The 12,341-nt window shown below is 43.4% G+C and overlaps 1 protein-coding gene across 1 annotated transcript; it reads left to right on the top strand.

The window, feature by feature from the left end:
• The first annotated feature begins 350 nt into the window (after positions 1-350).
• On the top strand, positions 351-12,316 carry LAS1L (LAS1 like ribosome biogenesis factor). The gene is made up of 13 exons (XM_036401838.2): positions 351-558; positions 1,163-1,288; positions 1,478-1,547; positions 2,705-2,786; positions 3,892-4,083; positions 4,671-4,717; positions 5,097-5,206; positions 5,896-5,981; positions 6,872-7,087; positions 8,291-8,426; positions 9,004-9,383; positions 10,291-10,432; positions 11,940-12,316. The coding sequence occupies exons 1-13, from the start codon at positions 362-364 to the stop codon at positions 12,028-12,030; spliced, it is 1,875 nt and encodes a 624-aa protein (XP_036257731.1). The 5' UTR covers positions 351-361; the 3' UTR covers positions 12,031-12,316.
• Positions 12,317-12,341: the final 25 nt, after the last annotated feature.

Below are 12,341 nucleotides of genomic sequence, written 5' to 3'. Positions count from 1 at the left end.
AGGCTGACAAAGCTCAAGAAGCGTTTGGACAACATTATGGGGCACACGGTGTGGCTGCTGGGGACAGTCCTGTGCTTTCTCGCAAGGCTTCCCTCGCTCTGATTCACGACACATCTCGCCGCCCCTCAGCTCTCCGCACGCACAAGGGGAGAACGCCCTGGCCCCCAGTCCTGGGGGCCGCAGAGGATGCAGGGCCAGCCCCGCCGCACCCCTGCGGCACCCGCGGGGCCGGGCTCGCCTCAGGCGGCCGCACCCAGGGCGGGCGGCGGGCGCGGGAAGCGGAAGCGGCGCGGGCAGGGCCGGCCGGGCCGGGCCGGGCAGGGCGGGCCGGGGAGGCGGAGCGAGGAGCGGCGCTGGCGGCATGGCGGCCCGCGCGGGCCCGGCCGGGCGCCGCGGCCAGCCCAGCTCGTCCCCGGCCCGCAAGCGGCTGAAGCCGCTGCGGACGGTGGTGGCGTGGAGGGGCCGGGCGGAGTGGGACCAGGTGATGGTGGGGCTGTACTGCGGGGACAGCCGGCTGCAGCAGGACGCGCTGGACCGCGTCTCGGCGTGGAAGAGCCGGTACGGGCCGCGCGCCGCGGGCGGGCAGCGATGCGGGGCTCGGGGCCGGCCCTGTGTCCCGGGAGCGGCCGCTCTGTGCCCTCGGCCCCGGCTGTGCCCGGCCCCCGCCGGAGCAGCTCCGCGGCCGGGGCTGTGTGGGCAGGCCGGCGGTGCAGCAGGGCTGGCGGCCCCGTCTTGCAGAGCTCCTTCATTGCGGGAGGCTCCGGGCACGCAGCTTATGCCGAGAGCACGGTGGTCCTGTGGGAGCAGGGTGGCAGAAGCCCTGCATGCCCGCAACTTCACGGGCTGATTTCTCTGGCAGTGAGCATATCCAAGGCCCTTAAATTGCCTCTGCTGCATCCGTACACAAGACCCGCCTAGGTAAAGCATCTTGTCTGTGTGCTTGGCGTATCAGTAAATATTCATTTACCGTGTGCTTAGGAGTAACCGTGTAACCACTCTGTTCCAATAGAACCCTTCTGGAAAGAGCCTTTGATGCTGTCTCAGCATACCATTTCTTAGGCTGTTCTGTACCACAGAACACGAAATGTAGTGGAAAAGCTGCCCTTTGTACAGGGTGAGTGTATTTGTGTGAGCCTGCTCACCTGGTTTTCCTTGCCTCCAGGTACGGTCCAAAAATGCCTCTTGCAGTGGACTCCACGGCAGAACTGATTCGTTGTAAGGTCCTCGATTCATCTGGCAGATTGAAGTCACACGAGCTCATCCTGTCTTATGGGCTGGCCCTTGTAAGGTAAGGGCTCTCAAGGCCCTTGTGCTTTTGAGAGAAAGACCTGGACAGATGTCATTATTCCACTGTCTGAGTTCACTTTGCATCTCTGGGACCACAGGATTGTATAGTACACAGGGAGTTTGTCTCAGGAGGTCCAAGTTTCTCTGTAGCTCTTGATAGTAATTTATTTTTTCTGTAACCTCCATGCAGATTTGTCAACTTGATCACAGAAAGGAAACAGAAGTCGGTCAGCATTCCTCTGAGACAATTAGCGAGAGAGGTAACTATTGAATAGGAGTTGCTTGATAATTTACAGGTTATTAACAACACTAGTGAATGAAATTGTGGGGGATCATTCTTTTGTAACCAAAATAACAGATATAGATGCTTGTTTATTCCAGCTGCAAAGTTTTAAACAGGTTTATTGCAACTGGATATAAAATTTGTTCTGTGAAGTCACAATAAGAGTAACAAAGGCTGATGATCATTAAAGGTTTTTGAATCACATGTGATCAAATGATTTGAATCACATATGATCAAATGTGTGTAGTCCCACTTGACATACTGTCACACGTTTTGCTTTCTTGGCGACTGAGCAAAAAGAGCTAAATCTGTGGTTTATAAATCCTAGTCTTTGACAAGCAAGGCTATTCATCACATTTGTAGGTATTTTCATCTCTTTTTCTTCAGGTGAGCTTTTCCACTCATGTGGAGGAGGAAGGGTTCAAACTGTAATTGTAGTAGCAGGACCAACTTGAGTCCTTTTACTGCCAGCTGCACTGAGCATCATACCTGGGACTGAACAAGTTTTGACAGTGAAGGACAGACAGTATTAGAGACTCTTCTGTATATGTTTGGACCCCTGTGTGGGAATGATGAATTGATTTTTTTTTTTTCCTGGGTTTTTGAGAAAAGTTCTGCTTCTCACTTTTTAAAACTGATCAAGCTTAAAAGCAAAGGTCCTGCATAGTTAAAGGTAGTTGTCCTCAGGAAAGCTGAAAAAAACTGCATGCAAATTATCGTGTAAATGTCAGTATTACATGTGATTCTGTGTCTTTGATACATAGTTATCCAGAATGAGAAGCAATTAAACTGTATTTAAATGGATGAGAGAGTTACATTAGATTACATGTAACACCTCTGTCTAAAAAGAAATCTCTTGTTGCATGTAACACTGAAGGACTTAAACTGTAAACTACAAGTTTGTATGAATCCTAGCCCACAGGAGGAGTGGCATCAGAGAGCTGGGGGATCTTGGCTCACTCCTGAAGTGGGCAGCAGGGGAACTACAGCGCAGCAGTGGCCAGGAAGGTGCTGTTCCCAGCTGCTGGAGGCTCGGTGCAGCTGTGCAGGGCTGGTGCAGCTGTGCAGGGCTGGTGCAGCTGTGCAGGGCTGGTGCAGTGGGGCAGAGGGGTCAGCTGCTGGCTGTTGTTGCAGGTGGACATCCCCGTGTGGGTCGTGGATCTCCGTCACGAGCTGACACACGGGAAGCTGCCGCGGCTGGCCCTGTGCCGCAAGGGTGAGTGAGTGAGTGAGTGAGTGAGTGAGTGAGTGAGTGAGTGAGTGAGTGCCACCAGCAGCTGCCACTGGCAGGGGTGGCCTGAGGCACATTGCCCGGGGTGGCAGTGCCAGAGCTGCAGGCCCTGAGGGGAGCACCCCTGCCTCCATTTTGGGGTGCTGCAGGACAGGCAGGGAGAGTTGTGATATCAGACTCTGGGAGGATTTGCCACTGCCCTGTCAGGATAGCTGAGCTGTGTCCTGTGGCTCCTCACAGGACAAATGTTCAGAGGCTTTCTCCTGTCCCTGAAAAAATGACTCAAAACAGCAACAGCTGGTTGCAACAGTTTGGTGCTTTTGCTTTTTTACAGCACAGGAAGTTCATCTTGGGGAAATAGGTAAAAGCTTTTTCTGATGGTATAGTGATACCTAAGACTCCTAAAAAATCCTATTTAGGGAGAAATTTGGATACTGCAAGCCTCAGTGAATGACCAGCTCATAGTATTTGAAGAGACTCCTGGAAATATTGGGTTAAGGCTTGAGAATCCAGTTAAATAATCTTCAGCGTGGTCCTTAGATTGAATTGGGAAAATGCTGATGAAAGTAAAGGCATTTCCTTTCTATTCTATTTCATGTATGCATAGTGTAGTCCCTGCATAAAAAAAATTCTGTTATTGTTGTAGATGCTGTGTTGACCATGGCGATACTAACATGGTGATACTAAAGTATTGGCTAATTTTCTCATCTGAATGCCACTGCAGGGACCTAGCTGCTGCTTAAATTTGACCTAGCTTGAGCAAGGTGCAGTGCCATAGCAGTGTCCAATCATTTTTTTTCTCCCCCAAAAATATGATGGGTAGTTATCATGTCTGTGATACTGGATTGGGTTTTTTCTCTTCCTGGTTTCTTTCTGGAGGTTGGTTTTGGTTTGGTTTTGGGGGGTTTTGTTTGTTTGTTTGGGTTTTTTTAACTTGTTCACTTCATTCATTAATGGAGTATTTTGTGTTTTCAGGGTTCATAACTGGTTAATAGCATTTATTTTCATAATTCAAGTTAGCAATATACCACTTATTATTTTTTGCCATAACAAAGAAATCCTTCCTGAGATGTTTTCTGTTCTCTGTTAGGTTGTGATGTTGTGCTGGAGTGGCTGCGGAAGATGTATTGGAACCGTCAGCTGGGCAATAACTTGTGTGAGGAAGATGAGGATGAGGAAGAAGAGCAGGAAGAGGTGGAAGCAAATGCAGATTTGGATGGTGATGCATGGGAGATTCAAACCCCACAGCATGAGGCCTGTCAGAAACACAAGGAATTCCATGGTAGGTGTTCCTAGAACAACAGCAGATACAAGGATTGGATATGCTAAAGAAAGCAGATTAAATGTGTCATCTTCTAGCATAAAGATATACCTTCAGCTCAGGTTTTGGGATTCCTCTTTGAGTCTTGGTGGATTCCTGGTGTTGACTGACTGGTTTGGTAGTATTTCTCCAAATTTTTAGCACTTTGTGAATAGCTGTAGTGCTGCTGCAATTGATACAAAATGCAAGTATATGGAATACAAATATGCATCAGAACATAAACTACATACGGGAACAATTTCTTCCTGCACTGATCTAGGAATTTGGTTTCTAGCTGTCTGTGTTTATCCAACTTACCTGTCTTTGGCTACTGTTAGTGATAAAATATGGAAATTGTGGTTCAACCCCACTTGAGAAAATTCATGTTGCTGGAACAGTCTGGGAGTTCTGGGAGCCTTCAGTGTGTTGTCTCAACAGAACTGCTGCCTTCATTTGGCTGATGCCTTCCTTGAGTGTAAATTTAGCAAAATTAAGCAGCTTCCTTAGATACAAAATCCCCTTACATAGTTGATCTTCTGCTTAAATTATAAATTTATGTTTATTTCTAGAAAAAGTCAGAGATGTTCTGATATCTTACAAGAATGAGCAGTTCCGGGTAAGTGCACTCTGATGATCAGCACTTTGGTTCATTCTTTCTTCCTTCTTGGGCAATATGTTTTCTCTTCCTTGTTGCCTTAGTTAGTTCCTTGCTCAGGTCTGTCTGCTAGTGTTGTCATGCATGGCTTGCCAAAGGAAAACTTCACTACAGAGAACAAGCAATTTGAGCTCTGACAGTTCCTAATGTGGGCACTTTGTTCAGGTTTATAAAGGTGATCTGTGGTTATTGGAGATTCCAAGAAAGGGGGAACATTTGTGAACTTTTTCAGGTGCTGGTGATAAAGTACAGGTGGCACGTGCATCTTCTTGTCACAGCAATAATGTCTTTGTCATGGGAGTGTATTTTCTGTTCATGCTTGAATTTTGCCTTCACTCAGGTTATGCAGGCTATGCCGTCTCTTTCAAAGTCTCGAGAATTGTGGTCTGATTCCTCTTCAGAATTGGACTGGATTTTGGCTCAGATCAAAGACCTGATGCAAGAAAACAGGTATGTCTCTGCTAAAGAGCTGAGGTGAAAGGTATGGTGCTGAACTGGGCTGTAGACCTGTTTAATTGCCTTTTCATGGTAGCTGATCATGGAGAAAGCAATAAGTCAATGTCCTCAACGTCTTTGAGGGCTGAGTTGTTGATGTGTGCTAATGAGCAATGGTCTTTGTGCCAGGTGATACCAAGGTGTTCTCCCAGACTTAGTGATGCTGGCTCCAAGGCATGCAGCATCTTCAATGTCTTCAAAAGCTCCCAACAAACCTGTAGAGATTTTGATTTCACAGTAACCTTTGGAATTCTGCAAAACTGCAGGGCAATATTTGGCATTTTCTATATTTTTTATCTTTCTATTACTACAGAGCCTCTAGGACCTAGTGTGTTGAGGCTTCCTTATTAGCATATAAATTTGCATGGAGATTTTGACCTGCTTTGAGAAATCTAAATGGTGTAACTGCAGAGGGGAGAGAGTATCATGTTACAGATAAGAGCTGTAACTCCTGGTATTTTGAATATAAATATATATGCCATACAAGAATAGCATTACCAGGTCTCTCAAACAAAAAATTCTCCATTCCCTCCTCACAGTTCCAGGTGTTTGTCAGTCAAACTTGTTTCAGAATTGGGGCAGGTGGTGTTTTGATACATGAAGGAATGAGTGGCAGTAATAAATTTATAAACTCTCTGCTCTAGGGCGACAGTGGCTGAAGCTCTTCTCAGTGATGGCTTTCTCATCCCAAAGATGGATTGTCTGAAGATGCTAAATATCAAATATGAAGGTGAGTGCTTTATGCATCACCCAAGTAGAGAATGCATAGCTAGTGTTATGACCAAGTCTGTTATTATTTTCTCATTATATTGAAATCTCTAATTGGCTGCATATTTTTTGTTTATCTAGGTCCTTAAATATCTTTTTCCCTGTTCTCCAGAACCCCTTATGGCCATGCTTAGCTACTGCTTTGCATAAAACTCTTGGGATGGAAGGATAGCTCTTCAGCACTGAATATCTGGCCAAAATATCTTTCAAAGCTTCCATCTACCCTTTTCTGCAATAGTTGCTGATATCAGGAATGTTTCTCTTCTACACTGAAGATTTGAAACAAATCAAAATGGATGGGATTTTTTGAGCCTCATTCACCAGCTGCATCTTAGTTCCAAGCTGCTGCCCATATGTGTGGAGTTGCATTTATTGTTTGTAGGAGAACTAGGCACCTAGAGGGAATGAAAAGAAATAAATTCCCTATTTCACAGCGAAAGAACTTTCCAAGAAAGATTTTCAAATTTCCATCACTATATAACAGTAGAAAAATTTAAAAGCTTTTTCATTTTTTTGTTGCTTTGCTCAGTAAACCTTCTCTTTGCAGTATATTTTTTAAATAGAGTAGCTCTTAATTATATGTGAAATAAGCTGAAACTGGAAAGGGATTAGCAAAACAGATCTTTCTGTGTTAATAATTTCTTTGTGCTAATTATCAAATTGCTACTTATTTTACTTGCCTAGCATAAGAAAAATAATAGTTTCAGCAAGGACTTCAGGAAATATCCTGGAATCAGTGATCTGAGAACAAACCTCTTTAGTTTGGAGCAAGTGTCACACCTGTATTTCACAAAAACATTACAAAGCACCAATTTCTGGCTTCTCTGATTCGTTTTTTTCTTCTCATTGCAGCAAATAAAGAGGTATGGCAATTCAAAATTCCCCCAGCATTTTACTGCTTTTGGCAGCCTTTGCTGTCAGGCCTCCTTTCACGAAGTTTTACCCAGATCCTAATAGAGAAAATGTTTATAGAGCTGAAGGAATGTTCTGACTCTTCAGAACTCCGGCCTCAGTTCTTGATCAACTGGATTTCTGAGTTGCTGACTGGCATTGCCAGAGTAAATGCTGGTGAGTGTGTCTGCAATTTCTGTGTTTAAAAGAGCTTAAGAGTTTCTTCTGTACTGTGTAAAAGTATGCTAGTAAAGTGGTGGGACCTTTGTACATAAAGTGCAGTAGCCTAATTAGTACCTTTTGTCATGTGAACATAAAGCTTTTATTGTTGCATTTCTTAGACTTTCCACCTGCAGCTTGTTCATGTCATGTATTTCTTAGCAAAAATTTTAAATTGTTATTGCTAAGTTTGCTGCAGCCTCCTCAAGATAGGAAAAGCAAATCTCTCACAGGAAAGATCAAGCCATTAATTGCTAATTTCTCCAGATATCAATACTTGTAGGAAATACCATCCTTATATGCTATCTGCTACTGTTATATGTGGTGTGTTATGAGATGCCTGTTCCCAGTTCTTTTCTCCCTTAACAGAAGCCTGCCTTTATAAGATACTAAATAGTGTTGCTGTCCTATCACAGGATTTTTATGCCTTCTAAACTTACACACATGTAATAAGTAATATTTTATTTTCAGTTCCTGACTCTTTAGAACTGTTAAAATTGGCAGACCTTATGTTTCATTCCAGAGATGGGCACTGAAGGGCCTTAATTATTCAGTGTCACAGGTTTCTGCTAACAGGATTTTTATACTGTGACATTGTGTATCCTTGCAGAGGTTTGCACCCCTTAATTTTGGTGCCTCTTCTGTCCTCTCCTGATCTGGCTCTGGTCTGCACAAAGATTTTGGCAGTATCTCAGGCAGTCATAGGTTAAGGTTTGGTGCTTTCAGTCAGTGCTGAGCATATCTATGATGTACCAAGATCCTGAATGCTGCTGGTTCCCAGCTGTTAAATCTACTGTTTGTAGAGCTATCTGGAATGATACTGGGTACCAGATGCAGTGCACTGCATTTATTTGGGATAATATTGTTCAAACACATCTTGTGGCTTTCCTGTCTGTTGTGACAAGCACAGGGCCTGATTGGGAATGTCTGTGCTGCTTTGTGCTCAGGTCTGGTGGAGCTACCTGAGCTGTCCATGTGTTTTCAAGTCCTTTATAACAACCTTGATGTTGTATTTGGTTGGTACATCTGGCTGTGCACTTGGGTTAAAATGACAGTTTATTTGAGGATGGGTTTCAGTAAAAATGCAGAGGGTTGAAGGTTTGAAGGGTATATTTTTGATGAGTTTTGAGCACCCTATTGTTTTCATTATCTTCTTTGAAGGGAAGAAAAAACAACAGTGTAACAAGCAGATGTCTGTGAAGGAGCTGTTCCTCCACAAAGTTCCTTTGCAGTGGATAAGACTGACTGACAGTTGCTTGCAAGCTCCCTGCTGGGCAACCCCACATCTTCTTCAGCTGTAAGTTTGATGCTGTGACCTAGAAAAGGGACAGCAAAAAGTGCTCTGTAACAGCTTTGGGTCCCTACTGATATGGTGAGCTATAGCTGCATTCCCTTGCCTTTCTTTGCATCTTGTAGAAATTGTAACAGGTGCATATAAAGCCATGCTTGCTGCTATTCACCTCCCCATTGATTGCACACAAAGAGAAGGAAAAGGATTTTAAAGGATTGCACCTTCCAAATGAAAACAGAAGTTATCTGGGGAGATATTTAAAGAAGCAGCCTGTTCAGGAGCAAAGTGACTTGGTAGAGATGTGACCTTATTGAGGTGATAGGAATTTACCACAGCTCCTAACTTGTATGCAAGAAAACAGTAAAGCAGTAATTCAGTTAGAAGTATCCTGAGTCCTTAATTTTAATCACAAAGATGGAGTATTCCAGCATCCACTGACCAGGGAATAATCAGATTTTGCCTGTTAGATGAGTTATGTGAGCCAGCTGTCCTGGAGAAAACAAACACTTAAAAGCAAAAAAGCCTCCAGATGAAGATTTACCAACCCTTTTAAGACTTTTCCTTTGCCCTTTCTCCTCTCTAGGATCCTCACCATCATGAGGCCTCGCTTGCCACGTTCTTCTCGGAAGAACCTGCTCTACCTTGCTTCCATTTACACAGAAGGAGGGGCCCCTCTGTCCAGTCCAGGCCTCTCTTCAGATGGCAGTGAACAGCCAATTTATACTATAGAGAGCTTACAGTGGAGAGCCAGGCAAGAAAATCAGGTTAAAAATCAAGGGCAGACTGTAGAGAAACAAGAAGATGTGCCAGAGAGAGACAATGGTGTAGAGGAAGTGGAAGAGGAGGAAGAAGAGATGGTGACTGAAGCAAATGCTCTGGAAGGACTTGCTCATTCTGGTACCATGGTGGCCATTGCTGAGAAAAGGGCAGCACTGCAAGGGTCTGCCTGGCAGATCACTGCAGGTAAAAAGTGACTCTAAGACAGTCTTCATTACTGACAAGTGTTAATTGAAGTGCAAACATATCTCAGCCCTTTGGGGCCAAATTACTAAAAAATGTGGGTTTTCCAGTGTTTTGTTTATGTTCAGAAGTCATTTCACTTAAACTCATAAAACACTATGAATGTCTTTTCCAGGAGCATGCTATTACTGTCTTATTTATTTTTTTATGAAGTTTTTCCAAACTGTTTAAAATTTTGGTGTATCCAGCTGATGGGGCAGCATATATGCCAGCTGCTGAATGGTGAAGAAAATATGGATACTTGGACTTGTGTTTGTCAGACTTGGGGGTAATTGAAAGCAAAGTTTGTCTGTGAACCCAAGTTCTATGCTCTGGGAAAATGGTTGTTGTGACATGGTGGCAAACAAAAGGAAGGAGCAAGACAGGGTTTTAGAAGGAATAAACAGCATATCCAGTGTTTTGTTAGCATTGTTACAGTAGCTGTACTTTCTCATTGGGGTTGGAGGTCTCTTTAGCTAAGAATTTCTGAGTCATGGAGGGACTCAGACACAGGAGGAGGAAGTTAGTGGAGAGGAGTTGGAGTCAAAATGACATTTAAAGGAAAAAAAAAGCAGCCACTAGAAGACTGAACTCTTGTACTTCATTCACTGAGAAATTTTCTCAAGTAAAAAAGAAAAAAAAGAGACATCTTAAATATGCTGATGTGGACAGCATATTTAAGAACTGTTAGAACTGGATGTTTTGAGAACAGAAGCAGAACTGTCCTCTGCTTCTGTGGCATTGGTGCAGATCATTTGCTGAATGGCTGAGTTGCAGGGGGCAGTATTTGTGAACTGGGGGAGGGTGATGTTGTGTTTCAAAAATCTCTTTGGGAAACTCGGACTTCTTGTTTTGTACTGTTTTTATCTAGATGAAGTACGATGGAAAGACTTTCCTCTTGGGAAACTCCCAGGTCAGACAGATGACCCTGATGGTCTCATGTTGGATAATTATTCTATGATGTCCCTGCTTGATCAGCCAGTGAGGGAGGAGTGGAAGCCTCTCAGTACAAAGTGAGTAATGGTGTGGGTGGGACTTTGCCCCTGAACCATGAAATGCATTTCTCTCTCTGTGCCTTTTACTACACCATGTGAAAAATTAGGGCTGAAATTTCCTTTTTACTTGTATTTAAATAGTTTGACCCAAATATCTACTATTGTCTCTAAACCTAACCTTAATGGTATCCTTTGAGCACACCATCTTCTAATATTCCTATCTTCACTCCTGCTGCTCTTTTTTATAAGAAACCATTCCAAGCATTATGAATACTGCTGTTTAGCAGGTATCAGCACAGCCCCAGCAGGCTTGAAAATTGAAGTTTCTATTAGCTGGGGCTTTGATCTTCAATATTGGCAGTGCCCAGTGACCTTTTAGAGCTGTAACTAGTAATTTGGAGCTGCAGATCTGACCTCAGTAAAGAAACACAGATTGTTCTGGAAATAACAGGGGCATTCTATAAAGCTTTAGTTCAGATCACCTTTGTTACTAAATGAAGCTCATTGGAAATGTTTTAATAGGGTCATTATTTCACACTTTGAAGTCAGAGGAACTTAAATGCTGTAAGCTGTCAAATCAGTTTCATCACACACATATAAACCCATATCCTATTATTTTAATCCAAGGAATGCTTCAGAATCTAAATGAATTTTAGTTATTTTCCTTAACACTCGATTGGACAACCTTCTAATCACTGATTCCTTTCTGTGGTTGGTGGACCCAATCTGGCAGCAATATGAAGGACTGAGAATCATGCAGCCTGGGATATGCTTCACTGAAGAAATCTTGCACATGTTCATATTTTCACATATTAGAGTTGTGTTCAGATCCCAAGCTTCCAGTTTCAAATCAGAGAAGGGCTTCCATTTTTCTCCATCCTCTTGGTCATCCTCCCTGGCATCAAATTATTGACCTTCCCTTATCAGTAACATCCTGTTCAAAATGCCCTAGACTGCATTTTGAAATATGATTTAGTAATGGTGAGGACTGATAGTATATTAATTCTAAAAAGCTACAAGCCAGATCTGTAAATTTCAGGCTGTGTTTTAAACAGTGTAATGTGTCATGCAACTGATATTACTAGAAAATACTCATGTAGAAAATGAGAAAGCACCTACCAGGCCAAAAGTAACATGTGTTTGTTTCTGCACCTCCTTGTGTGGGGAAAGGGGCAGACAGTTTGTTCCACTCAGATTACAGCCTGGCAGGATGCCAAGGAAAAAAATCTTAGAAAGAAACACGAGGAAAACCTGTTGCTACCACAAATAGAAAGGAGCAGAACCTAATTTATTCCTGTAGCTGTGCCTGGAAACAATCCAGGTTTCATCAGGAGAGCTCCAATGGCAGCTTGTTCATTACTCTGATTTCCCTTCCATAGCAGCTCCTCCATTTGCCAAAGGACATGTGGTGTTAGAAAGGTGGTCTGACTTGCCCGAGGCAGAAGGAAGATTTTCTTGACTGCTTACATTTTCTTCTGTGTAGAAACCAGCCCACTGCTAATGTGCTTTATTCTCTTCCTCACAGCTCTGCAGAATTGAACATTCCCATGACAGGAGGATTGTTATGGACCCAGAACGACTTCCATAAAATAAAAAGTGGCCTTCAACTTTTCTGAGATGGCAGCAGAGTGCTCTGTGACTTTTAGTATTGCACAAGTTAAGTGGCATGGAAGATCTAGTAATGATGGTGGGAAAACAGTCACTCCAGGAGAAGTTGTTGCTGTGATTTATTGATTTTTACCATGTAAAATCAATGTTTTATAAAGGTCTTATGTTTTTAGTTGCATGTACAGTGACCATTGTCTTGCTTAACCGGTTGAAGTTTGCCAGATAGAGTTAAGTTTGGAATCCCTCCATGTTCCTTAACTTTTTCATAAATAAATACAACTGACTGGAGGCAAACCTTGCTCCTGGGTGCTGTTTCTCA

This window comes from Molothrus ater, chromosome 14, assembly GCF_012460135.2.
Source record: "Molothrus ater isolate BHLD 08-10-18 breed brown headed cowbird chromosome 14, BPBGC_Mater_1.1, whole genome shotgun sequence".
Taxonomy (NCBI): Eukaryota; Metazoa; Chordata; class Aves; order Passeriformes; family Icteridae; genus Molothrus; species Molothrus ater.
Note: the sequence above shows the minus strand (reverse complement) of the source record. Positions and strands in the feature narration are given on the sequence as shown.

Bases quoted from the DNA above. Each gene is read 5' to 3' on its own strand.
- LAS1L (XM_036401838.2), top strand. From the start codon at position 362: ATGGCGGCCCGCGCGGGCCCGGCCGGGCGCCGCGGCCAGCCCAGCTCG. The intron at 7,088-8,290 runs GTGAGTGTGTCT...TCTTCTTTGAAG, and splicing joins CATTGCCAGAGTAAATGCTG to GGAAGAAAAAACAACAGTGT. The intron at 8,427-9,003 runs GTAAGTTTGATG...TCTCCTCTCTAG, and splicing joins ACCCCACATCTTCTTCAGCT to GATCCTCACCATCATGAGGC.